Raw genomic sequence first — 27404 nt, 5'->3', positions numbered from 1 at the left:
TCCTTATGGCATCTTCAAACAAAATTTGGTTTTGCTTTTTCTCCCCTGCTTTTCCCCATCTTCTTCCTAAACCTCCATAACCCACTTCCTACTTTCACGTGTCATGTGTCTTACTGCCTTCCTCAACACCTCTTTTGTCTCCCCTTGAGAGCTCCTTTCACTAGAAAGCCTATACCTATATTCACAACCTCCTCCCAGAAAATACAAGTGTATAAACAAAATAAACTAAGATCCATGTATGAGAACAAACATGAAACTTTAAACTTTCTAGTCTTAGCCACTTGCCTTACCTACTATAATACTTTCCTTAGATATAGCAGTTAAATAACACAGAACAAAAATAATTTTTCAAAATTATTGTAACCTTAAAATATGTATTATAGTATAGCCATATATGCAACCTTAAAACTGCAATGATGAAATTAAAGTGCTCACTAGTAAAGAATGTCATCTGTGGAACTAAAAAAGAGCACTCTGAAACACTAGCTTATGATAGCATAACCAGTACACCCAACAGATTGGCTTAGACTTTAATTCTCAATGGCCATGTGAAAAGGAAAGGGAGAAACAGACAAATTCTTTAGACTGAAATGATGGGTCTGGAACACCATTTCACACCAACCACGAAAAGCAGAAATGGGAGAGGTGGGGGAGATGAGGATGTAACAATCAGACAACTTATTGCCTGGGTCTTAACCATAATTCTGTCTCAGGAAATATTTTTAAAACTAGAGTTAAAAAGGAAAGGTACTATGAATTAAATTTATAGAGTAAAGTATAACTATAAATAACAGAAGGAACAATGAGAACCTTATTACAGACTATATAAGATAAAATCTTCAATCTGTAAAAGATAAAACATAAGACGTATACTAGTATACATGCATACTAACATACAAATACGTATGGAAAGTGATATGAGGTTTTATATAGATATTTCTTTCTTTCTTTCTTCTTTTTTTTTTTTTTTTTTTTTTTTTTTTTTTTTTTTTTTTTTTTGAACAGGGTTTCTCTGTATAGCCCTGGCTGTCCTGGAACTCACTTTGTAGACCAGGCTGGCCTCGAACTCAGAAATCCGCCTGCCTGCCTCTGCTCCCCGAGTGCTGGGATTAAAGGTGTGTGCCACCACGCCCATCTTTATATAGACATTTCTAAATGACTGTAAGGCTTTCTACAAATCTCTAAGAAACATACTGAAAAAGATAAAACCATAGAAAATGAAGGAACAGAAAAGAAAAGGAACAAATGTATAAAATCATGTTCATCCACACAAAATCAAGGTGTAAATTAAAATAACAGAATAACATTCTTCATAATGTTAATGAATCACAAGAAATGTAGGATGCCTTTACTCTTCTACACCGCTTCATACACCAAGGTTGACCACTTTAATCAGTATAGTTGTTTTGGAAAATAAGTGATATTATAAAAAAAGCACTAATTATGTTCTCTGAGGAAAAATAATCCTAAAGAAATAAATTACAATAAGGAAACTTGATTGTTTAACTATATAAATAAAAAACTATGTAATAGCTACATAGAAAAATAAAACTGATTAGGGACAAAATTTTATTCAAAAACATGTATTTTTAAAGTTTACTATATTGATTAGTATGTACAAAGTTTTAAACAATGATCATGATGTTTCTCTAAAATTTATCTAGCAAAATGAATTGGAAGTTGTATAAGGAAGGGAAATACTAAAAAACATATGAAAAAATAATTAAATATAAAAATATTATTCATGATGTTAAATAAAAGGAATCATCTATATATAGATATGTGAAGTAAATATTTTACTGGGAATATCAAAGAAATGCATGCAAATGTTGTATGACAGTAGCACGATGGACTCCTTGTTCCCTCGTATTTTGATTATAAAATAAAACCATAAATAATTAAATATATAATTCCCATTACAGTACAGCAAGAACTTGAAAAAGCATCTCACTTACCTCATGCTCATCCATATTCAACCACTGCTTTGGGTCTTCTTCAGTGGCCAGAAATGCTATCAACTCTAAGGCTGTAAGTCGTGTTTGACGTCTTGATGAGACAAATATCAAAACAGGTTTGGCTGGAGAATGACTTCTAATTGCTGTGGGAAGTATACACAAAAACCAATGTAGTTCATATGAATTCTTAATTTGGTCATGAAATTTAGTACTCTTTCAGGTAGTAGAGGTGTCTATCAGGACACTGGAAATGTGACAGTAACAGGGAAGGTGCTGGCCACAGTTCGACAGAACACGGCCTAGCACAGGGAAGATTTTCTTTTCACTCCCAAGGTTACACTAAGGTAAGAGGCACTACAATGCTGAGAATCTCCATTAAACTGTATATAGAGTCTTACATGTGTTCCCTCTATTCGCGAGTTTGTTTGCTTCCAAGACACTGCTGCTTATCTAAGAAGTGATTATTAGAGTTAAATAATCCTGGGATCTAAGGATTCCAAGAAAGCCCTGCAGAATGATAAAAATGTCCAAAGAACCAACAACAACAACATTTCCTGGCATCAGGAGATGAAAAACTAAGACAAACTGTCAACAATAGCTAAGTGATAAATAATAAGAATATTTCCCTCTGACTTTTGAAATATATATGTGTGGCTTCAAGTGGGAAGAGAGTGCTAATGGGAACAGTAGAGATGATGTGTATCTGGGCGTGGCATGGCCTGGGTAACACTACTGAAGAAAGAAGAATAAATAACAGTTTTACAGATATACTTAATGTGAAACATAAACCATATGAATTATCTGGAAATGATGTTTCTTACATTAAGGCAGTGGCAAAATGGCAGAAGTTGGGTTTTTTTTTTGTTTGTTTGTTTTTTGTTTTGTTGTTTTCTTTATTTAAGAAGTCCTTTCAAAATAATGAAAGGAATGGAATGTTGGGGAGAAGAATCATTAAAACTTAGCTGTTTTAAAATGTCACATAGATGTCTAACATATGCTACTTAAAAATAAAGCTGAGATGATTAAACATTTTATAAGAACAAGTTTAACTTGTTTCATTTTTTGAACTGTGAGCTGGAGAACCTCTTTCTATGGGCTAAAAAAATCAGCTTTAAAATGGAAATATAGACGTACATTTGATTATATATCAAAACAAGAAGAGTAAGATTAGCACAAATCCTATTTCCAATCTCAAAGAAATCTAGAAATCACTGGAGGTCTGACAAATAGTAAATAACGAAAGGTGGAACTGATACAATAGCCAACAGCAAGTACTTCAGGTCTTTATTGTTGACTTACTATTTACACAATGCAAATGCTTCCTTTTCTGTAATGGCATGTAGACATTCCCTATACAGATATAAGTAATTTCTGTAATAGACCCCATGAAAAATATTTATCCTAATTTATTTTTTACCATTTAACCATTTATTAGAATACTAAAAATGTAAGTGACAAATCTGTTGTAAATCACCTTAGAAATACAATGTTTAAAACACACCCCCCTGCAACACTGGCATCATTTATATAGACAATCACGAATGATCTGTTTCTTTTCTAAACCTCAACATTTAATGTGTTTGACTGCTGCAAGAACAGGTGTGGCTGAGCAGCTCCTGGCAGATTTATTGTTCATTAGTGATTTTGTACAATGCTTCTGTGGAGGTGTAAATAATCTGAACTGCCAAGATGGGTCTCCAGCCCACAATCAATACTGTGCTTCTGTCATAGGCTAATTACAGCAGCTAGAAAGTCACCCACAACTGTCACCTCACAATCAACAGCAGTACACATTAGAGAATTTATTTTGGAGGTTATTTTTAATTGATACAATAAATATTCCTTCTGTAGTCTAAATAAAACATGTTTCCTATGCCTCTATTTGCTTAAATAGTTAGAAAATGAAAAATGAAAAACAAAACATGAAACCTATAGAATTTTTAAAAGTATCGAGTTATACAAGTTGTTTTAATTAAATTTATTTACTTTTATATTTATGACTGTTTGCCTACATGTATGTGTATGTGGACATCACTTGAATACCAGGTTTTTGCAGAGGCTAGTGACATCAGACGGGCTGGAACTAGAGTTACATATGGTTGTAATCTGTCACAAGGTGCTAGGAATTGAGCCTTGGTCCTCAGTAAAACCAGTAGGTAATCTTAACTACTGAACCATCTCCCTGGCTACTGAACTGTCTGTATTTTCTGTTAGAAGTTAATGTTGCTATCCAGGGATCCATCCCATAATAGCTTCCAAACGCTGACACTATTGCATACACTAGCAAGATTTTGCTGAAAAGACCCAGATATAGGACTATGCCGGGTCCTAGCAAACACAGAAGTGGATGCTCACAGTCAGCTATTGGATGGATCACAAGGCTCCCAATGGAGGAGCTAGGGAAAGTACCCAAGGAGCTAAAGGGAACTGCAACCCTATAGGTGGAACAACATTCTGAACTAACCAGTACCCCGGAGCCCTTGACTCTAGCTGCATATGTATCAAAAGATGGCCTAGTTGGCCATCACTGGAAAGAGAGGCCCATTGGACTTGCAAACTTTATATGCCCCAGTACAGGGGAACGCCAGGGCCAAAAAGTGGGAGTGGGTGGGTAAGGGAGTGGGGGGGGGGGGNGTATTGGGAACTTTTTGGATAGCATTGGAAATGTAAATGAGGAAAATACCTAATTAAAAAAAAAAAGAAGTTAATGTTGCTCTTATTTATCATGTGTTTAAGGTATTAACATATAACATCTTAGATGTCTAATATTAAGAATCATAAATTTACTAAAATATGTATCTTATTCTCTTGTAAAGTGATTTTGATTCATGAAATATCTCTAGTTTTCCATACACAATTCAGCAAGTATTTATGTTCCTCAATGGGTGATGAAGATAGCTTTTGGTTGTACCTGTGGGATCATTATTATTCTTTCATAGAAAGTGGAATGATTTGCAATGTATTTAATAGCTATCATCTATAGAGACTGCTTATTATTTCATTAAAGAATCTTGATGCTTACCCTGAAATGCAGGCTTGTTCATACTAGCCATGCGTGGGCAGTAATGTTGTCCTGGGAAACCCTGAATGTGAACTTCCAGTGGAACTGGGCGAACTGATGGTCGGAAGTTAAACAAACCCATCTGGTAAACATGAAAAGGAAATCACTTACAATTTTTATACTGAAAGTATGCATCATAACTTTATAGAGTTAAGTATAAAACCGATTGCTGAAAAACGAATTTATCACTCTTGCTTATACCTGCTTAATGTTGAGCCAGTCAGCAAGGTCTCTAGCATTAGCTAATGCAGTGGACAGTCCAACTATTCTAACTGGTTTTTCTGTGTGTGATGAGATAAAGTTTGTTCGAGATACAATGACTTCTAAAACTGGGCCTCTCTCCTCCCCTAGGAATTAAACATAAAGATTAATCAATTAATTAATTTATGCGGGCACAAACTCAGAGTATAAACATTCCTTTAAAGAGCAGAGGGGAGAAACTACTGTATGAACAAACAGAGGAACTGAAATCAATATGTCAAAGAGTTATTTGTACTTCAGTGTCCATTAAATTATTGCCAACAATAGCCAAATAATGGCTAAAGTGTCCACTCACAGATGAATAAAGAAAATGTTGTAGACAATGAAATATTATAAGACAATAAAAAGAATGAAATCCTGTCAGTTACATCAGAGATGAACTAGAGGACAATAAGTTAAAAGAAATGAGCCCCACACTGACAGACAAATTTGCATTATCTAGTAAAGATACAAAGAGAAAAACAGAGTTTGACGGGGGATGGAAGTGGTTTGGTGGGCGATGGGGAAACTGATGTGGGAAAGATACTTAGCTTCAGTTAGACAGAGGAATAAGTCCAAGAGACCTAATGTGCTACAGTTGGTGACAAATATTTAACATGATTTAATCATTACATACTGTATGCAAATAAAGCATCTCATTATACTTAAAGGACATAAAATAAACAATTATTTGTCAGTGATATGTTAATAAAAATGGTACGTTTTATAAAATTCTATTTTTAACTGAGTGATACCTACCTAGCAGATGGATCTCATCTATGATGAGAATGTTGACCTGCTGAACATAGCTCCTATTCTGCCAGCTTCGACTAACTCCATCCCACTTTTCTGGTGTAGTGACAATAAGGTCAGCCTTAGCAATGGATTTCATGTCTGGAGTCACATCCCCAGTTAGTTCAATAACTCTACAGAAAAATAAAATTGATCCTCAGGAAACATATAACCTGAGACAGGCTAAAATATCTCTCTTTTTGAAGTAGAATTTTATAATGCTTAAAATTACGTTAGCTACTATCACTTAAAATTTTCTGAAATGGAACAGCTGCATTAACATGAAAAGGCACAAAATAAAGGATATGTAAAACACAGAAATTCAAATCAATCATATGCAACATATGATTTCATATGTTTGCATATATGATTTAAGTGTCAACCTTTGCTTAAAAACACATAAAACAATATATTATTTTATAAAGCTGACTAGAAATCTCCTGGTCCATACAGTGAAATAGACAATACTTTTTATTTTTTATTCCCCCCTTTCTCTTTTTCTTTTCTTTGAATTATCTTGAATCTAAAGTCCAGTTGTTACCCTCTTCCCGGTCTGCCCTCCAACAGTGCCTCATCCCACTCCTCCTCATGCAGCCCATGCTACCTTTGAACTTAGTATATAGCTAACGATGAACCTGCACTACTATCCTTCCTTCCAAAGAATATAGTCATGTGCCACCACACATGACACTGTTTAAAAAAAATCTGTTTACTTAGGGTATTATTTTAATAGAGTATTGATTAAAAATAGAATTGTTTGCATGTTTATTTTAATTTCTTAGGCTGAAAATTTCTATAAGTAACATAGAAAAACTCAAATTCACTGGGATATGAACAAGATCAGAAAGGGCAACTAAATGCCACCTTTCTCAGCGTGGGTTGGGGAGAGCTTCACATTAAAAAAATGGTTACCCATGCAAGTGTAGAAGAGGTATGGGTGAAACAAGTAGATAAGTTTGAAGGTATTTCTAAATTTTCAGTAATTATTGAACAATTCTAAATTCAGACTCAGACTCAGAAAAAAAGAATAAAAGGGAAAGGTTTCTTCCTCCAATACTAACCGCATCTATTTAATTCTTTAATGTCTTGAGTTTTACACTTTACATATTATGCTGAATACACCATGTATGCACAGCTCAAGCAATTTACAGTGAACAGTTCTACAGCCATTGTTTCTTATTTTGAAGAAGGAACATATTCAACTCTTTTTCATTTCTCCATTTCCAGAGTTGTTGGTTCATTTAGTCCCTCATGGTCATACTTTCGTGGAGAAGATATAGAAAATGTTGCATTTTGCATGTGTACCATGATTTACTTGGAAGTGCCCTATGAGCCACTCAAGTCGTTAGCAGTGTTGCTGATAAACAATGCTGCAATAAACGGTCTTGTAAAACAATTAAATATTAACATAACAGTGTTTTTCAAAGAGCTATTTTTTTTTTCATGAGTAAAAATTACATGCAAAAGGCTTTGGAAGTAGTTTCTGGATGTTATTCTCAATCACACCAAAAAAAAATAGATAATTTATTTTTGGAATAAAGGTATTTTGGAAAAGATAGCATGATATACCAAAGTATTCATATTAAGTAATTAAATGATTACATTTTCAGAATTAATATGGAATACTGATGGTAAATCTAGTACTAAACTTTTAAGTAAAATATGAAAATCACTGAGGCTATCAGACAGATTTATGTACCTTTTACATTTGTTAGTCCTTTACACGTTTTAAAGCCTATTTTAATCAAAATAAAAACTTACTTTTTACCAAGTTTTTCTTCTATCCTAATTTTCCAATCATCCATTCTTTCACGTACTAGAGCTTTGAGGGGTGCAATATATACTGCCTAAAAAGGGAATAGAAACAAAAGGACTCATAATAATAGCATCTTCAAATAAGAAATACAAAATTTGTCAAAATAGAACAATGCAGATTTAAAGTTCCCTTTAACAATGAATATTGATTGCACTGTTAAATAAATGAAGAGCAAAACAAGTAACTGTAACTATATTTATATAAAATAAGACAATAGTTATCATGAACATCCTCTTATAAAAGGACATATGTTCTTTTAGAGTTTTAAAAAAATCAGATATTTTATGATGATATTATAGCGTAACATAAAGCAAACAATTACAAAATAATACATTATATAAGAATAGAGTTCTAAGGACACAAAACGTTTTTTATATTTGGTATAGAACTTACATGAGCTTCACGGAATACCTGAGAAAAGGTAGTTACACATTTTGAAGTTTAGAAGAAAAAACTAGCTGTTTAAGTTTTAGTGCAGACTGACGCCAGTAATACATTTTAACTGTTTTACTTTTTGGAAAATATCAGAAACTGGCCTTTGATAATCTAAACAAAATGTAAAGTATTACATATTCCAAATCTTTGTTTTTAATATCTTGCAATATGGTTGAGCTGTTCGAGTGTACAATGTGCTCTTTATTCATCAACAACCAAGCAACAGATTGAAAAGCAGGAGAGTAACGATGTGCTCAAAAGACAAGGCATTTGATTGGAAAATCCTCAAAAAAGCAAATTGAACATTTCTGAAATCACAATCTAAAAGTATTTCTACTTACGCACATAATTTAAAGAAAACCCTATGTATATGAGGTCAAATGACTAGCACTGACAAGTTTAGTGTCAGCGCATTCCTGCTCCCCTTGTTTTCCTCCGTTTTGTATCTTTCTGGTTTCATAATGCCAACTCCATGGAAGCTGACAACAATGATGGTTATGAGGGATGGATGTAGGGAAAGGGAGATAACTGTTTAAAAGTTTGATGCTTTTCTTATGCAGAATTGATAAATTCTATAACCCTTATTACAGCATGAGTTAAACCTGCTGTGCTAAGTACTAGAAATTTCCTAAGACTATATATTAAGTGCTCTTACCACAGAAATTCTATTTGAAGTGAATTTATAAATCATCTTGATGGCTGTAATCACTTCATAATGCATATATACAGTAAAACATCACATATATATTTCAAATACAATTCATTAACATAAAGAAATTATTTGGGGAAATATTAACAATATAATAGTACTTATTGTGGAATACTGCTCCATATTTACTTTATATAGTAAAATTATTCTTACAGCAGTAGCATTTTCTTTATATCCAAAGGATTTAGTTGTGGATTGCTGTATGTCTTATTTACAGGGATATGAAGCAGGCATCTTATCACAGACCCACCAAATATAAATATATAACTATAACAGGGCAAATATTCAACTAGAGAGCTCCAAATTGAGGTAAGTAATGTTTTTACCACCAAGGAATTTATTCTAATACTGATGAGGCTCCTTAGGAAATTCTCTGCCAGTAAATAATCTCTCTGGGTTCTGACAATATATTTAGTTCATTCTAGTTTTGAGAACAAGGCTGTCTTCTTGGATCAACTATAAATATGACTCTATGAACTGACCTTTGAAGTGGGATATTTGTTGAAAACTCTGAAAATGGCTAGTTCAGCTGCAACTGTCTTTCCTGATCCGGTGGGGGCGCCAAGCAGGACATTACAGTCTGTGTGATACAGTGTGTGGAATATCTGCGTCTGTACGGGGTTAAAGTGGCTGAAGTTATATAGAGCTTCATATGCTTTGCATCCCAAAGCTGTAATTGGTAAAGGTTGAAGGTCCAATAATTCTGAAAAACACAACAGGTACTGCTGTAAAATCACTAAGAAACTATTCACAGTATTGGATACTCTATTTCAAACAATACATGCCAGTAACATCTTTTTAACCACTTGTCATATCATAGTAGCACAATGGATGCTCTTCTGGAAGGATCTTGTGAACCAACTGAGTATTTTTCTATCAATTGGAATAAAATTTAAAAACAAGATCATGAGTACTCATGTTACAGAACAAAACTAGATCAACTTTAATGCTTAAATAAAACAAAATACTACCTACAAACTTTAAGGACTATTAAGTTCACCAAGAAATTAATTAGGATCTGTTGTACACTGGCCAGGTAGAATAGTTGAATAAACCATTGCTACAGCTAACGAGAACTTAAGAGACTGTAATGCAAAAAATAACCGAAAAGAACAAAATTTGTCCCGAGGAAAACCTTCAAAGATAATAGATGTAGTCCTTTTTCATCACATGGACTAAAAAAGCAAGGAATTAGAAGTTAAAACAATTTAGAGAGATAGTTACACATGTTACTACAATACCCCTAAGTATCAAGAGTTCAAGAATTCATATTTTCCCATTTTCCAAAATCTATCAGTTAGAACACTGGAATTATTGCCCAGATTGTGACACAGGTGATGCTTATTTCAAATTTAAATAAGATTAAAATTTAAAAGTTTAGCAAGAGGACATAATACTCTTTAACTGCAGGAAGAGTTGATGAGAGAAGGGGAGCTGAAGGGAGGGACTAGGAGAAGAGAGGGGGTAAACTGTGGTTGGGATGCAAAAATCAATCAATCAAACAAATAAAAAAGAAAAAGGAAGCAGAGGGAAAAACAGTAAAAACAAACAAAAAAAGGTAGCATACGGTTAATTTTCAACTTAAAAGGTCTACCAAAAAAATAAAAAGTCAAAGTGGGATCCAGCAAAGGGGGAGGCCCCAAGACCTGATGCTATAATGGAGGCTATGCTCACAAAAAGGGACTTATCATGACTGCCTTCTGAAAGACCCAACAAGCAGCTGAAAGAGTCACAGATATTTGCAAACAACCAATGGACAGAAGCTGCTGATCCTGTGGCTGAATAAGGGGAAAGCTGGAAGAAGCTGAGGAGGAGGGGGACCCTGTAGGAGGATCAGCAGTCTCAATTAACCTGGACCCCCGAGATCTCTCAGATACTAGAACACAACCAGGCAGCATAAGCCAGCTGATATGAGGCCCCCAACACATATACAGCAGAGGACTGCCACTGGGTCTGGGTTCAGTTAGAGAAGATGCACCTAACCCTCATGAGACTGGAGGCCCCAGGGAGTTCAGAGGTCTGGTGGTGTTGGGGTAGGGGGGTGGTGACATACTAGTGGAGACAATGGGGTAGGGAAGAGGTATGGGATGTGGAACAGTCAGATGAGAGTGGAACAGGAGGGGAATAAAATCTGGAGTTTAAAATTAAAAAAAAAAAAGCATATCAAAGGTACATTAAAAGGATTGATTGGAAATTGATAAGCTCAAATATTGATGTGCAGCCCTCAAGTTCACACATATGTTCTTCCATACAGGCCATATACTACATAGAATTCCAGTTTCAAGAGATGGATTCCTGCTGTCTAAAACTGCTATCAATGTAGTTTAATATTTAATATTTTAAAAGATTAAAATTTGTGGTGGGGAGGTAGCTCAGATAGTACAAGCAGCTGATGGTCTTCCTGAAGATGTCAGGTTAGTTTCCAGCATCCACACTGGGAAGCTCACAACTACTGTAACTCTGCCTTTATGTTACTTGCAGAATTTTTCTGGTTTCCATGGGTACAATAAAGCACATGGCATATGTGGGAGAGGCACACACACGTAATAAAGATAGGAAAAATAAATCTATAAAACCAAGTAAAAGTTATGAAATGAGTATAGAGTTTGACAATGCAAAACTACCCCCTTCATTTCGGAGGGAATGAGATAGAATTTATCCTGGATCCCAGGGATGCAGATTCAGGTGCCTCTAATTGTTTTACAAGTGGTAACAGTCCCATGAAGTTTTCATTATAAGATGCCAAAGGAAATGGTAAAGTCAGATACTTTTTAGTACATACAGATGGAACCCCAGATTGGGGAAAAATCTCTGCTCTTGGCATCCATGCTATCTGAGGAAATTCTGAGCTTTTAGGATGATGGAAGCCAGGACCCAGCTCATAAATCCCAAAAGGATTTTCTAGATCATCAAAAGGACATTTTGCCATACCCATAGGTGGGCAGCAAAATAGATAGCTATTTAAGAGCCCAATATAATATAGCCCAATACAGTTTTGGCCTAGAGCTGCAACACTTGCTCTCCAAAATCACTGATATTATAGCAGGCAATCATCCTTATAGATTATCTAGTGTAATGCAATAAGATTTCAGGAGAGTAAGTTAACTGGTTTCATGAAATCTGTGGATAAACTACTTCTGAGTGCTAAATGGACATCAGTAACATATATGCTTTAAAAACAAAAAAGGAGGGGATTCATTCTGTTACTCCATTTAATATTGGTATCATATCAACTGTAAAGATCATAATTCATTATTTTGTTTTAAGTAATAAGTTATATTATTTTGAAATAATCACAATACTGACGTCATATAAACAGCAACTAATTTCCTTTGAAACTATACCTCACCTACCAATTTCAATCACCCCTAATAATCAATGATAAACATAGCTGTATATTTTTCTTTTTGTTTACTTCTGAGACTGTCTTTTAGTTAGTTCTTGATTTTTATTTATTCGATTTATATCCTGATCATGCAGCACTCCCAACTCTCCTCTCCTTCCAGTCACACCCTTACAAATCCCTCCTCCCATTAACCTCTCCTGTTCAGAGAAGGGGAAGCATCCCTTGTGTACCAAACTATGCTGGGATAATCCAGCAGTAGTAGGCCCAAGTGCCTCCTCTTCCACAGAGGTGCAACCAGGCAGTCTACTTACAGGAAGGAAAACTTGGTTTTTAACAAAGAAGCCAAAACCATGTAAAAAGAATAAAAGGATCTTCAATAAATCTATCTGGTCTAACTAAATGCCTGCACATAGAAGTATCCAAATAGACATATATTTAAGGAGAAAGACCTCAATATAAAACCAGACACACTAAGTCTAATAAAAAAGAAAAGTGGGGTACTGCCTTGAACTCATTGACATAGGAAACAAATTCCTGAACAGAACACCAATAACTCAGGCACTAAGATAAAAAATTAATGAATGGAACTTCCTGAAGGTTAGAAGCTTTTTGCAAGGCTAAGGACACTATCAATAGGACAAAACAGCAGCCTACAGAATGGAAAAAGATCTTTACCTTCCCTATATGCAACAGAGGGCTAATAGCCATAATATATAAGTAACTCAAGAAATTAGACACCAACATAATCAAATTATTAAATTTTAAAATGGGATTCAGAGTTAAACAGATAATTCTCAATGAGGAATCTGTAATGGCCAGGAAGCACCTAAAGAAATAGTCAATGTCCTTACTATCAGTAAAATACAAATCAAAATGACTATGAGGTTGAATTTTACACCCATCAGAATGGCTAAGATTAAAAACTCAATCGACAGCACACGGTGGCAAGGATGAGGAGCAAGCAGAATACTCCTCTATTGCTGGTGAGACTATAAACTTGTACAACCACTTTGGAAATCAATTTTGCAGTTTCTCAGGAAATTTGGAATAGTTCTACGCTAAGACCCAGAGATACCAGTCCTGGACCTATACCCAGATGATGCCCAACTATACCAGAAGGGCACTAGCTTAACTATGGTCATAATAGCTTTCTTCATAATAGTGAAAAACAAGAAACAACCTAGATGACCCTCAACTGAAGAATGGATAAAGAAACTGTTACATCTACAAAATGGATCAATATTAAGCTATTAAGGACATCATGAAATTTGCAGGATAGAACTATAAAATATAATCCTGAGTTAGGTAACCCAGACCCAAAAGGACATGCATAGTATGTCCTCAGTTATAAGTGGATATTAGCTACAACATAAAAGATAATGAGATACTCAGAGAAACTAAATAATAAGGAGTGCCCAAGGAACGATCTGTGAGTCTCACTCAGAAAGAGAAGGAAAATAAGTAACTGCATTTTAATTACAAACATTTTCATTCTTGTTCCTCCCTCCAAACACTTCATAAATGCCTCCCTGCTCCCCTCAAATTCATGAATTCTATTTAATCAATTGTTATCATATGCACGCCTAAATAAAACATATAATATATATAATAAAACATAATAAGCATTGTTATATGTAATAAAAACAGATTAAAAAGCCAATCCTTGATTACTACTTGACTCTACTACACGGTTAATCAAAAGCTCTGTGCATGTTTTCCATGTTGGATTAGAACTGATTCAATTTCTTGTTCAACTGTAAAGAAGAGAAAGGAGAAGAGAAAGGATCTCAAGTTTGCAATGTCAAACAATGCACAGATAGGTTTTAAAGAGTAGAAAATCAATCATTGTGCATGACAAGTAGGCAATTACTGTCTGTTCAATGCAGATACTATACTTCAGTGACTTTGCTTGATTGATTTAAGTTCAATAATGATTATATATACAATGAGCCAAATATACCCTGGGATCACTGAGTTAACTCTTGTACACTTTGAATCTCAATTGAGATATCATAATGGTAAATTTTTGGTTTTGAAAATTAGTAAAATGAGATATTATATAAATTGATATCTGCTTGGTTGCTTAACTATGAAATAATTAAACATTAAAATATAATAATAATATACTATAAAATTAAGCACATTAGTAAAAGATATGTATTGATGTTAAAATATCTATTTGAAATGAAAACACCAGACATTTTATATATCTTATTATAAAATCTGGATAGCATATACTATGAAAAGATGAATGTAGAGGAACGTTCATTGTCTGTGAGCAGATTTTGACACTGGTGCTCTCATATCCCTTTCTTTTTGTGTTGATAAATCATTCTTTTCTGTCAAGATATCAAAGAAGAACTGGGCTGCCTTATGTCCTCTTTTCAGATAAACAAACTTAATGAATAAGGTCGATATCTGACCAAAATGGCAAAGATTAGTCATATCAAAGCCTACTCATTCACTATCCACAGAACTGTAGTGAGCCAATTAAAAATAATCAAAAGTAGCACTTAATTATGAAATGTTAGTAAGTTTTTCTTCCTGAATAAGTATACAAAATTTAAGATTTTTAGTAGTCTATCAAATATATTAAGATTCTCTAGAAATCAACATACCTGAACTATTTTCAAAGGGAAGAAAGAAAAATAATGCACTGATTTAATTTAAAAGCCTCAGAAAAAAAATTGACATTATCATAAATGTTTATTCATAAACATTTTCAGATTTTACAAATCAACATGAGAAGGCATTAGTTTATTGTATGAAAACCTGAAATGGTGTTTTACAAATGACAACAAAGAAAAACCTTTCAGGACGTGTTCCCATGAGTTTCCATAAAGCTACAGTATGGGAGAAAATTGATATGAAAGTTCCATGCTATTTGCAGTATGTCGTCTCACTGGGGTGTTTGTAAATCCACTCCAGAATAAGAAAACACACACACACACACACACACACACACACACACACACACACACACACACAGACAGACACGAAACAAAACAAAAGCAACCAAAAATATAAATAAAAAGCATGAGGTTTTTAGTGGTAAAACATTTTAGATACTGAGTAAGATCAATGGGAGAAACTAAAATCCAGAGCTAAATAATGGTGATTGAGCATGTGCATTGCCATACCTGACCTTATAATCCAAAATTGTAAACTCTGACATAGTATCTGAAATACTTCACAGAATACATAGTAAAAACATTTGAATAAAAAAGCAAAAAGAGATGAAGAAATGATAGTAAGTATATAAGTGGAGTTCATGAAAATGTAGTAAGGAAGTTTGGCCCTCATCAAGTCTATCAAAACCGGCCAACTGCAATGCTTTCTAAACCAAACATTAAGGCACCAACTAAACTCTATCCAATTTCTATTTAAGTCCTGTCAGTACCTTATGAGAAACACAACTGCTTGTAGTGAATATGTTAAGCATAAAGACAAATTCAACAAAAACCAAATGTAATGCCTACATACCAGGTACAAACTGATCTGGGGGGAAGTGGAAAGTATGATTCAAGTCAGTAAGTCTCCTTTACCTGTATGGGGAGGATGTCTCTCTGGTAGAATCAGATGTTGAAAGTTGATAATGCAAACAGCTTCAGCTCCTAGCCATCGATCAGACACTGCTCGAATGTAGTACTGAGAGGGCAAAGGCTCAAAAATAGGAATTGTAAATACCAGAAGTTGAGCTTCCTTATTAATAACCTGGTATGAAATAAAGTCTCAAGTCAGTATGTCTTTTACTACTGTAGAAGTTCACAGTAGTCTACTGTTAAGAAAGCGATACCTAGACAAGATGTAGTGACAAAGAAGTACACTGGATTTTAAAAAGCTGAGATGCTTAGGTATTTCAGCATCTTGTGTGCAACTCCCTTTAAGAATCTAATAGGCCGCGAATTAAACTTTATATTCATTTTGTGCTATTTACCATTTATTTACAGGCTATCACTTTGATTCATGTATCAAAATTACCCAAACATTATTCAATTTACTTAACTTCATTTTAAAAATTTTAATTATTATACTAATATTTCCCCAATATTTTTGTTTAAGTCTACCAGTACTTTAAGAGAAATTCCACAATTGCTTGTAACAAACATGTTTAATATAAAAATAAATTCAAGAAAAACATATCTAGTGCCCACATAAGGTTGTTCAGCATAAAGCTCTCCTTTTTCTCTTTAATATCTAATAAAAAAATAATTCCAATTATTTTTGAGATTCTAACATAGTTAACTTCATTTACCCCTCCCCCTTTAACTCTCTCAACACTTTCCCATATACTCCTTGGGCTCTTTAAAATCCATGGCCTCTTTTCTCATCAGTTGTTCTTACATGCATATGTGTGCATGTGTGCGTGCGTGTATGTGCAAATATTCCAAAATATATAAATGTAACCTGTTTAGTGCGTATACTACTTCTTGCAGGTATTTTTCAGGGCTGAAATAATTCTTTCATGAGTGATTTGTAAAGAATTTTCACTATGTGATGCAATGTTCTTACTACTCTATGTATATATCACCTAATCGTTACTTATTTCACCTAGTTTTCATATTCTACAATCCTGGAAGACATAACCAAATTATAATTAAAGTTTGCAAGCAATGATTACATTGATTTACCAATACCATACATTTAATTACTGTCTTCCTTTAACACTAGAGAGGCAGAAATAATAGTAAATAAAACTTTAATGGAATGATATCACAGAGATAAAATGAGTGACAGAAACTGCTACTTTCTATTTTATCTTCATGGTAGCAAAATAAGGGAATAGCCCCATAAATATGTACTTACCTGCTTTTTAAGAGCTAGAAAGTACTCCGAGTGGTAAATATGGTCATTTGTAGGATCTTCTACCCAAATCCACCATGGTTCCCCCACTGTTCCATGAACCTAGAACAGTGAGTAGTATTACAGTTCTAATAAGTACCACAATTCAAGACATAGGCTGTTTTTACATTTTTGTCTTTAGCAATGTGCTAATGATATAGTTTATTAGTTTACCTAAAGTATAAAAGGCAACTTAATGTATCTACAGTGCTGCACAACTATAACTTTCCAATCACCAGAGGAAACAAATGCATCCACTAGCTATGACTATTCACAACAGATTGCCTATTCTGCATATTTTAAAGAAACAGAATCATAGACTTTTATGACTGGCTTTTTAATCTTACTCAGTATGAATCACTACTTCACCCCTTGTTGCCAGTCAATGTTTCACTGGATGAACAGGCCATATTTTGTCTATCCATGTCAGCCTTATTCCTTTTACAGGGCCCAGTATCTTAGCCCATATTCATTTCTTCCCACAACACCTGGACAACTCTGATTCTCATAAGATAGTCAGTTCAGGAAATTCTCCTGAGAGCAAGTCAAGGAAAACCCATGACAAATACTTGCAGAATCTGTGCTCTAGACTGAGGGAGGAGGGATGTATTTCCTTGCTCGGTTAAACAGTTATATTTGGAAAGGGAAGTATAAAACATTTGGTAAGCACTCAACAGTGTCAGAAAGACAGAAATGAAAAGATCCTGGACCCAAAACACTGCATCAGCTACTCTACTTGTTGATATTTTATTGCACAAGATTATCCATTGTCTATCTTCCTTCCTTCAGGGTTCAGCTTTCTAATGTTGAAGACTTTAACATCTACCTGAGAGTATAAACTAAAGCGTTATTATGGATGTTAGCAGAAGATAACCAAAATGACAAAAGTTTCATTAACTCCATAAATAAGCATAAAATCTAAAATTTCAAATATGATTTTTTTCAGGCTAACTATACTTTTATATTTTGCATAAAATTCTATTTTTAGAGAAATATTAAAGTATAATTATACTATTATCACTTTTCCCTCAGAAATTCTGAGAATAAATCCTAATCATTATTATGCATATTTATACATTAGGAAATTCTAGGCCTCAGAAGTCTGAGCAATGTCACTGTACATCTGATTAGAAGCATAGAATGGTGATTTTACAATGTGACTAGATAAAATTCATTCACTCATATTTAACTTGATTCGTATAATAAGTATGTGGGTAAACAGGCATATGTCAATTATTGATTGACTTGTTTACAGATCTATTCTAAGCAAAAAGATTCTGACTTGTGTTTGTATTTACAATTTCTAATACATTGATTTGTTCAAAGGATATTGACTACGTAGAAAGATAATTCAGAGATTATTACTACTAGTTTACCCTTATTTTGCCTTGAAAGAATCTTTACTAGCCCAGGCTGGTCTGAACCTCACTGGGCTGAGCTCCCTCTGAGGTCTGGGACTGTGGGATATGCTAGCACACCAGTTTCATGTGCCACTAGGAATCAAGCTCATGATTGAAACTACCACTAACAGTATTGCTGCCTTTAAATTATATATGGTTTTAAGTAGGAAATAAGGAATGGGGCGTTAAAAAAAAGAAAGCATGAGAGGAACCAAGGAAAGACATCTTGAACAAGAGTTATGTATGATACTAATACATATTCAGAGACATAAAGATGTAAAATCCACTAATCTTGGCTAATGCTACATTTGAATGTCACTGAGGCAGGAATCTCAGTATCAACGAAACTCGTGACCAGGAAGAAAATGTAGAGTGTTGTTCCTACTAGACTAAAGTTTAAGAAAAAGAGGTAATGGTAACTTTATAATACTGATATTTAAAAATGTCTGTTAGCAAACAAAATATCACATTAGTGGCTAGCTTAAATGACAAAGTAGAAATGGTGAAAATGTTAACATGGAGAATATGGAAGAACAAAGAAAGTATGGCCTAGTTTAGGAAGCTCCATCTACTGACATGTAATCCAGTGTTGAAACTGCAAATCCTGTAGATGCTGAAAGAGCTCATTTGTTGACAGGTCAATATACTACATTTTATACTGGCATAATGCTGCAAATTAAGACATCTATTTCTTAACAGACACACACACAGACACACAGAGTGGGTGATATGGATTTCCCACATGCTTCTGGAACAGCTATAAGAAGGTTTAGTGGGGCATGCAGCAGAGACACTTGAGTGCCTCTACTAAAATGGATTTAGGTGTTTCCATCTCTACCTGATCATTCCAAGAGAAATCAGGGTGGATGTTCAGTGATACTCGGAGGACAGTCCGGGTGATGGGCTGAATGGAAGCTTCCATTGTAACAGAAGGAATTTGATGAACACACTGTTTGACCTTCAGTCCAATATTCACATGATGCAAAATGTGACCTGAAAGGAAAGTATCACATAGAAAAAACTGTGCCCCGAATAATCTGACTTGTAAATGAGATTTAAGAGTCTGCGATTTTACTGCTTGTTTTATGATTTGCTATGTAAAATAGCTGACATTCTTGACCTGGCATGTTTGAATATTTTGTAATAGTTAACTTGAATTAGCAATTCATAGCATAGAAACCCAGTATCAAGGTTTCTTTGGGTATTAATAGGGTTCTGAAAATTGCTGAGCCTTGATACTATCTGAACAACTAAAAAAACTCACTTCTTTCTAGCTCAGTCTTATGACACAGTATAGAATTATGAAGTATTTCATGAAAAGTCATTTCAGAACTTTATACAATAATGGAAATGATTCAGTAAAATCAAACACAATTCCCTCATCCACATGCAATTCCTGAAAATACAAAGAAAAAATATAAATTATAGTCTATCAGCATAATTTAACTATGTATATTTATTTTCATAATCATTGTAAAATGCAGGTATGTATGGAAGTAGGGCATTACAAAATATAAATGTAACTGATTATACATAAATGTGACTAATATTAGCAAGTTGAACTAGAGTACATTTTCTATTTTCAGGATTATCTTAGCTCTTAAGCAAGGAATTTTCTTGAAGGTCACACGTTTTTGAATCAACCTTAACTGAATTTGAAAATTAAAGTTGATAACTTCTATTTAAAAAATATACATTTACTATACTTTCTCAAGTTTCCTTTTTAACAATCACATTTCTTTCTATTGATGTTCTCTTGTCATCATTTGATCAAAAATATCCTTCAATTTTAAGTGTAAAAAAGCCCCTAGTCTCTTTTTTTTTCTTAATAACTCTGGGATCCCAACAGCAGCAGTCCTTGTGGTGTGCAGCCTGCCATCCTGCAGGGGCAATATCCATACTATTCAGAAGCAAAGTATTTCTTACTTACATTATATACTTTGCAATAAAATATTAAATCTCATGTAAATATATGTGGCAAGGACTTTTAAATATTATGTTGAAAAGGAACACAAGTTCTATTTACAGAATCGTATCAACTGTGCTTAAATATGTGGATTGTGTAATTAAGATTGCTAAACTCTGGTGAATGGCAAAGCTTATCCTTAACAAATTCTTCTTTATTTTACCTTTTCCAGTGCAGGAGATTTCCAGTCTTCCTCTATTTGACTATATCCTCAGATACCATACACAATTTTAAAATAAAAATTTAAATTTTAAAAAAAGTAAAGCTGCTGATACACATGATAAAATTTATTCAAATCAATTAAATATTGAACTTAATTGTGAATGGACATCACCAAATAATTCTCATCAGTTATGGGTAAGAGACTATGTATAAAATAATTAAACATTAAATAATGTATACTCTAATTGCTAATTTAGTTAAATTATTTAATAGAATCTGGAAAGATGTTTTTTATTTAGCTAAAAATGATTTCATAAATACTGTCAACAATATCTTAATTTGGAAATATAGCATACTTATTACCAATCAATATATTTTATCTACATATTTAAATACATGTAAAGATTTTTTTTGCTACTTTCTTACCTATTTCATCTTTTCTCATGTCTTTGAGTTTATCCACAGTAAGGTTTTTTTCTTCTAATCTTGTTAGAATGTGTGGTGGTAACACAGAAAATTGTCTCAAAGGGCTAGCCCAACCCCAGAGTCTCTTGTCAATGACTTTACTAAGATTCAAAAGCCTGTAGGTCATGGTAGGCCAACGTTTCCTCAGTGCAATTTCAAAGAGAGCACGGACAATTCTAGCTGCATTCTGAAGAACAAAAGGGGAAGATAGACAGCTTGATAACAACACACTTTTAAATGTCAATAAATGTATTATCCCAACTAGAGTCAGAAGGACAAATCACACCACATACTTGAATTATGAACAACTTTCCTTATATAATCTTAATTATTTTCAGTTAGAATGGGAATAGTCACATTACTATTGCGTGAATACCAATTATTAAACTCACAGAGGGCAGCTTATTTCTACATTTGTAGGAAGCTCTGCCTTACACGCTCTAAGCAAGAATGAAATAGGAAGAGACAAAAGGCAAACAAGGTAGATGACAGACTGCTGAAGTAGCAAAAATATAAGAGACAGGTTGACATGTCCCTAAGAATATTATGAATTGATAAAGTTTTTAAGCAATTTACAAAGAATTCAGGAAGATTTTTATTTGATGCCAGGAGTCAAGAACTCTGTTCAACCTTAACTCTTAAGACTGAAAATTCAGTGGTCTATGGTAACTAAATAGATTGACATACATAATTATGTTAAAAACTACCATAACATCTTGATTCCATTTGTTCTGTCCCCTTCCTTTATCATTAACTTTGAAGATTATTAAAGGTTTATATTTTAAATGGTAATTTTATTAAATTTTTTCTTTGGTAAATTAGAACATGTATACTGTGGCTGCTCTCACCATACCCTCTCCTACTCTATCAACACTCTCTTCCTGAAAGGCCCTTTCTCATTCATGTCATTTGTTTAGTAATCCATAGACCTTAAGTGGGATCATGAATATGCCTATGGGCTTGGAACTGTCCATTGGCGCCTAGTGGGCTCCAATGTGGATTCACTGAAGACAATCACATTCTAATATTAGCCAATAGCTCATGAGCAAAGTGTAGGGCTGAATAGGCCTGTCCCTAATTTAAACTTAATAGTTGATAGGCCCAGACTTATACAAGCCCAAAGAAGGCAACTGCAGTTACTATGAAATCATGGTGACAATGGCTTTGCCATGTCAAAGCGTTCCATAGCCCTTCTCTCGTATCTTCAGGCTCTTACATTCTTTCTGCCTCCTCTTCAAAAACTGCTCTAAGTTTCATATGGAACAGTATAAATGTTTTGTTTAGGGGCAAGCACTCAATTATCACTTATTCTCGGCACCCTGAACAGCTAAGCCTCTGCATCTCCCATTGCTCACTACAAGGAGGAGCTAGCTTCTCTGGTTAAGGCTAAGAGTAGAATCCTAGTCATAATTACTGTTATCAAATGAAATGGTAGCCAGCCAGGCATGGTGGTCCATGCCTTTAATTCTAGCAGTTGGGAGGCAGAAGCAGGCAGATCCCTGAGTTGGAGGCCAGCCTAGTCTACAGTGTGACTTCCAGAACAACCAGGGCTATACTAAGAAACCCTCTCTTTAAAAAAAAAAAAAAAAAAAAAGTTGTGAATATGTGGGGAAAAGGAGCCTTATATACTATTGGTTGAAGTGCAAAATGGTGTGGCCATTAAGGAAATCATTATGGAGTTTCCTCAAAAAACAAGAAACCAAATGACATCACTCCTTGAGATATGACAAGAAATCTACATCCTACTACAGATACTTGTTCATCCATATTCACTGCTCCTGTACTCAAGAGCTAGAAAATGGAATCAACTGGCGAATGAATAATGAAAACATTACATAAGGACAATAAAATTTTATAATTCTACCAAGAAAAATGAAGTCATAAATTTGTAAGTAAATGGGTAAAATTTGAAGACTGGTTTTTACAGTACAGAACTTAAGAGGTTTCGAAATACCTATTGGCTTCTATGGGTGAAAACAAAGAGGTTAAATCTAGACAATACCATAGTAAGAATTGAAATGGATTAAATATTCCAAATGGCAACGGGCCCTTATTTTTTAGAGAAAATGTGCATTTGACTTCTAAGAAACTATTTTTTCAGTATTAAATTCTTAAATAATGTTTAGATAGTTGTGAACTTTGCCGATACTCATTAGAAATTGCAGAAGTATGTCTTATTATGTTCCAGAGAGCAATGAAATAAGAATTTTGATTATTATAACTACCAAAACAAATTTTCCAACTTCATTCCGATTTGTTTTCATAAAAAGGAAAATATAAACTTGGCACAAACAAAATATTTTAATCTGAAATGATATAATAAAGGTGATGATAATGATGCCAAATGAGTGACCTGTACATCTTAGAAGAATAGACACAGGCTCACTTCTTTTTTAAAAGAACAAAACAAAACGTAACAATTATTTGAATGCATACCTGAGCATGTACTTGACTCTGTGTGTGTAAGTCATAGGGTCACTGAGAGCATGTGGGTTCCAGAGACTGAACACACATCCACAGCTTGAGTGCCAGGCATGCCTTACAGCCACAGAAACGAAAGTCTTATAAAAGCATGGGGTTTGGAGAACTTAAAAAACATTTGCATTTTTCCTTTTATATAATCTATGACATTATCTTCTGTTTAGTTAGAATGATTAAATTAATATACATATTCAAACTATTTACCAATATATCTGAGTTCATATTTTTAAATATTTTCAATTTTCAGCTATTTCAAAGCCTTCCTGCATACTCATGACTATTAATATTCATGTAACATATAAATGTTCTTTTTCTATGTAAATTTGAAGAAAATTATGTACATAAAAGCTGAGAGTGGTGGGTCTCCCCAGTGCAGGGAAAGGGAGGCAGAGGCAGAGGCAGAGACAGGAGGACCTGTGTGAATTATTTCTTTTTTGGCCACAGACTGGTTTACATAACTAATTTTCAGGTCACCTGGGATGTACAGTGAGATTCATATTCTCTCACTCCTTACCTCCCCTTCTTTTTCCCCTCCTTTCTCTGTGTCTGAAGTGTGATATACATATATATATATGTGTGTGTGTGACAAAAAACTCTCACACATTCTAAATAAGATTTCATTTCAATTTTTATCACTTTAAAGGCATTACTCAAAATATATTACAAACTCCAGAAAGGCAAATAGCAAACACACAAACCACATAATTTTACTTTACTTCATTTTCTATCTTATTTTAAGAGGTTATAAAGAAAATGAGTTGTAGTTTAGGGATTAGTTGCCTTTCAACTCTCAACTTTTAAGTACCAGTGGTAGAAAAGATCATTGGTTTTATTCTCCTTTTTTTTTGTTTTTGTGTTTGTTTTTGTTTTTCGAGACAGGGTTTCTCTGTGTAGTCCTGGCTGTCCTGGAACTCACTTTGTAGACCAGGCTGGCCTCGAACTCAGAAATCCGCCTGCCTCTGCCTCCTGAGTGCTGGGACTAAAGGTGTGAGCCACCGAGCTGGCCTTGAACTCAGAGGTTCACCTATGCTCTGTGTGCTACCATGCCTTTTGAGATTACTCACTTAAAAGAGAGACCCAGCAAAACAAACATGTAAAATGAAATACATTCATTACATCATATTTAACAGTAAGTTTGTTATAGCCAAATGGATACCAGTCCTGACCCATAAGAAAGAATGCATAAATGATCGAAAGAGGTCTAAAATTTCAGTTGGCAGCATTCTCAGTGTGACATGGATTAATTTAGTAGTCTTCAAAGCAGAATGGGAAGGGATCACGACTCTTACCTGGGCAACATATGCAGAATCGGATATGAGGGAGAAACTGTCCATCTCTCCTCGGCTGATGTAGGTTTGAAGTAGGATATTTATTTTCCCATAACTATTTTCCACACCTCCTGGAGCTGAGAGTTCACAGAAATTGTTTAACAAGGCATCTAATTCTTCTATTTCTTCTTCTCTGACCTAGAAGAATTATGTTTTTATAGTAATACTTAGGTGAATTAATGAGCATTTTCTTATTCAAATTAAACTTCACTTTATGTTTGTATAAGCTTCCATTTTATATGACAATGCTTTCTTTTTGTAGTGCTGAAAATATTACTTTGCAGACAGGTAGTTGTAAAATACAATCTGAAACTATCTTGAAGCTGATACAATTACATTTTATTATTCATAACTAATATTAAAGTTGCAATTGACATATAAAAATTTGCTATGCCATAAAAATTAAATCATCTGACCTTATCATCCTTCAGTTGATGAGATTTCATTTTTTATTTGATCAGAGTTAAACCTCTGCCCAACTGGATTAGGGCAAACTTGATTGTCTTCAAATACATTCACTATAGTCACATATTTTTATAAGGCATAACACACTCACAACTTAAAAGTTGTGAACTACAATGTTCAAAGTACTGAAGTTTTTACTGTTAATAAGATTAAATTAAAATATGGATAGTGCGGAAATATTCAAATCTAAATCTAATCATGCATGTATTTTGTATTTTCTTTAATGAATATTACATTTTAATAGTTCAAAGGCTACCCACTGATAATATTTAACAGTTTCTCTCTCCTACCTCCCCCCTACACCTCTCTGTGAGAAAAAAAAATCTCATTGTGTAACTTGGGGTGGCCTAGAACTTGCTATGGAGACAAGGATAGCTTCAAACTCAGAGATCCTCAGCCTCTGTCTCCTAAATGTTAGGACTAAAGGCATGTAATATTGCCCCAGATTCATTTGATAGTTTTATACTACAAAATCTACAAAATTATTGATTTGGGGCAAAAGCAACAAATGTTGTGAGGTATAATTTAGGAAAGTGGAAATTTCTGATGTATTGATACTCAAAATGTAATATGATGTTTAATTGCTATGTTGAGATCTAGAAATTAATTACAAGCTGATAAATGAATTTATGTACTTATGTAATAATATTTAATACTAACCTTAAAAATCTTACCTTAATTTGATCAAATTCTTCAGCTTTGGAGACAATAGCAAAGATATCACCCTCTGTTTTGTGTGCATCAAAGAGTTCATTAAATGTCTGTCAAAATAAATATGATTAAAATTAGAAATCCAATGAAGTGTTAAGTTGCATATCCTACTGTAAATTTTACAAACTTAGAAAATGGAGCTCTAAACCATACAGATATCTGTTGTACAGTATTCCAAATTCTCATTTTATGGACATTCTCAAATTATGAAGATCTATAAGAGTGAGAATATAAATAAAGGCAGTTATTTAGCAAAATCTACATTACATGCCTAAAATATGTTCATCAAAACATTTTGGTCAGTGAATACATAAATCTAATCAGGATCATTTACAAACACTATACATTAATCATATATAAATTGCAGAGAAATAAGTAGAAAACAGTAATCTGATGATTCTCATAATAGTTTTATCAATAAAACCAGATGAAGAAAAGCAGGTAGAGGTCATATAGAATGAAGGTGAAAGGCGGCATATCTGGAAGAACTGCTAACAGACTTGGTCTGTTAACAGTCTGCTAATGAGGAGACATCCAAGAAAGATTGTGTAATAGAGGAAATGAGCAGATGATGAACAGGGGATGGAAGGACAAAAGGCTGGGTACTGGGTTGACGGAATCCCAGATCACAGTTGTAAGATAATAAATGTCAAAAGGGTTTAAGGATATCTAACTGTTATTCAATCATAAAGTTTATTTTGGAAAATCCAGGGAAAAACTAGTATTTTCTAAGACCTGTTTTATGTACAAACAAACAATATATCAGTACAAAAGCTACATTTTATATGAACTGATGTTTCTGTATTTGCAGGAAACTAACTGGAATGATTTCTTTCTTTCTTTCTTTCTTTCTTTTTTTTTTTTTGAGACGGTTTCTCTGTGTAGTCCTGGCTGTCCTGGAACTCACTCAGTAGACCAGGCTGGCCTCGAACTCAGAAATCCGCCTGGCTCTGTCTCCCAAGTGCTGGGATTAAAGGCATGCGCCACCACCGCCTGGCAATTTCTTTTTATATTAAAAATATTTATAAATGTTCAACATCCTTAATCATCAGAGAAATGCAACTCAAAACAACCCTGAGATTCCATCTCACACCAGTCAGAATGGCTAAGATCAAAAATTCAGGTGACAGCAGATGCTGGCGAGGATGTGGAGAAAGAGGAACACTCCTNCATTGTTGGTGGGATTGCAAGCTNGTACAACCACTCTGGAAATCAGTNTGGCGGTTCCTC

The 27404-nt window shown here is 34.1% G+C and overlaps 1 protein-coding gene across 1 annotated transcript in view; it reads right to left on the bottom strand.

Moving 5' to 3' along the window:
• The window catches only part of Ascc3 (activating signal cointegrator 1 complex subunit 3), a 268769-nt gene that overhangs the window by 124292 nt on the left and 117073 nt on the right, over nt 1-27404 (bottom strand). The window contains exons 19-30 of the mRNA XM_021173819.1: nt 26138-26224; nt 24960-25136; nt 21151-21376; nt 19435-19589; nt 17161-17259; nt 15900-16068; nt 9491-9711; nt 7810-7895; nt 6016-6182; nt 5218-5363; nt 4978-5098; nt 1956-2098 (exon numbers count right to left, since the gene is read on the bottom strand). Of these exons, the coding sequence (XP_021029478.1) occupies nt 1956-2098; nt 4978-5098; nt 5218-5363; nt 6016-6182; nt 7810-7895; nt 9491-9711; nt 15900-16068; nt 17161-17259; nt 19435-19589; nt 21151-21376; nt 24960-25136; nt 26138-26224 (1797 nt within the window). The remainder of the gene's footprint in view (nt 1-1955; nt 2099-4977; nt 5099-5217; nt 5364-6015; nt 6183-7809; nt 7896-9490; nt 9712-15899; nt 16069-17160; nt 17260-19434; nt 19590-21150; nt 21377-24959; nt 25137-26137; nt 26225-27404) is intronic.

The sequence above is a fragment of the Mus caroli genome, chromosome 10 (genome assembly GCF_900094665.2).
Source record: "Mus caroli chromosome 10, CAROLI_EIJ_v1.1, whole genome shotgun sequence".
Classification (NCBI taxonomy): Eukaryota; Metazoa; Chordata; class Mammalia; order Rodentia; family Muridae; genus Mus; species Mus caroli.
This window is presented reverse-complemented; position numbering and strand designations above follow the sequence as displayed.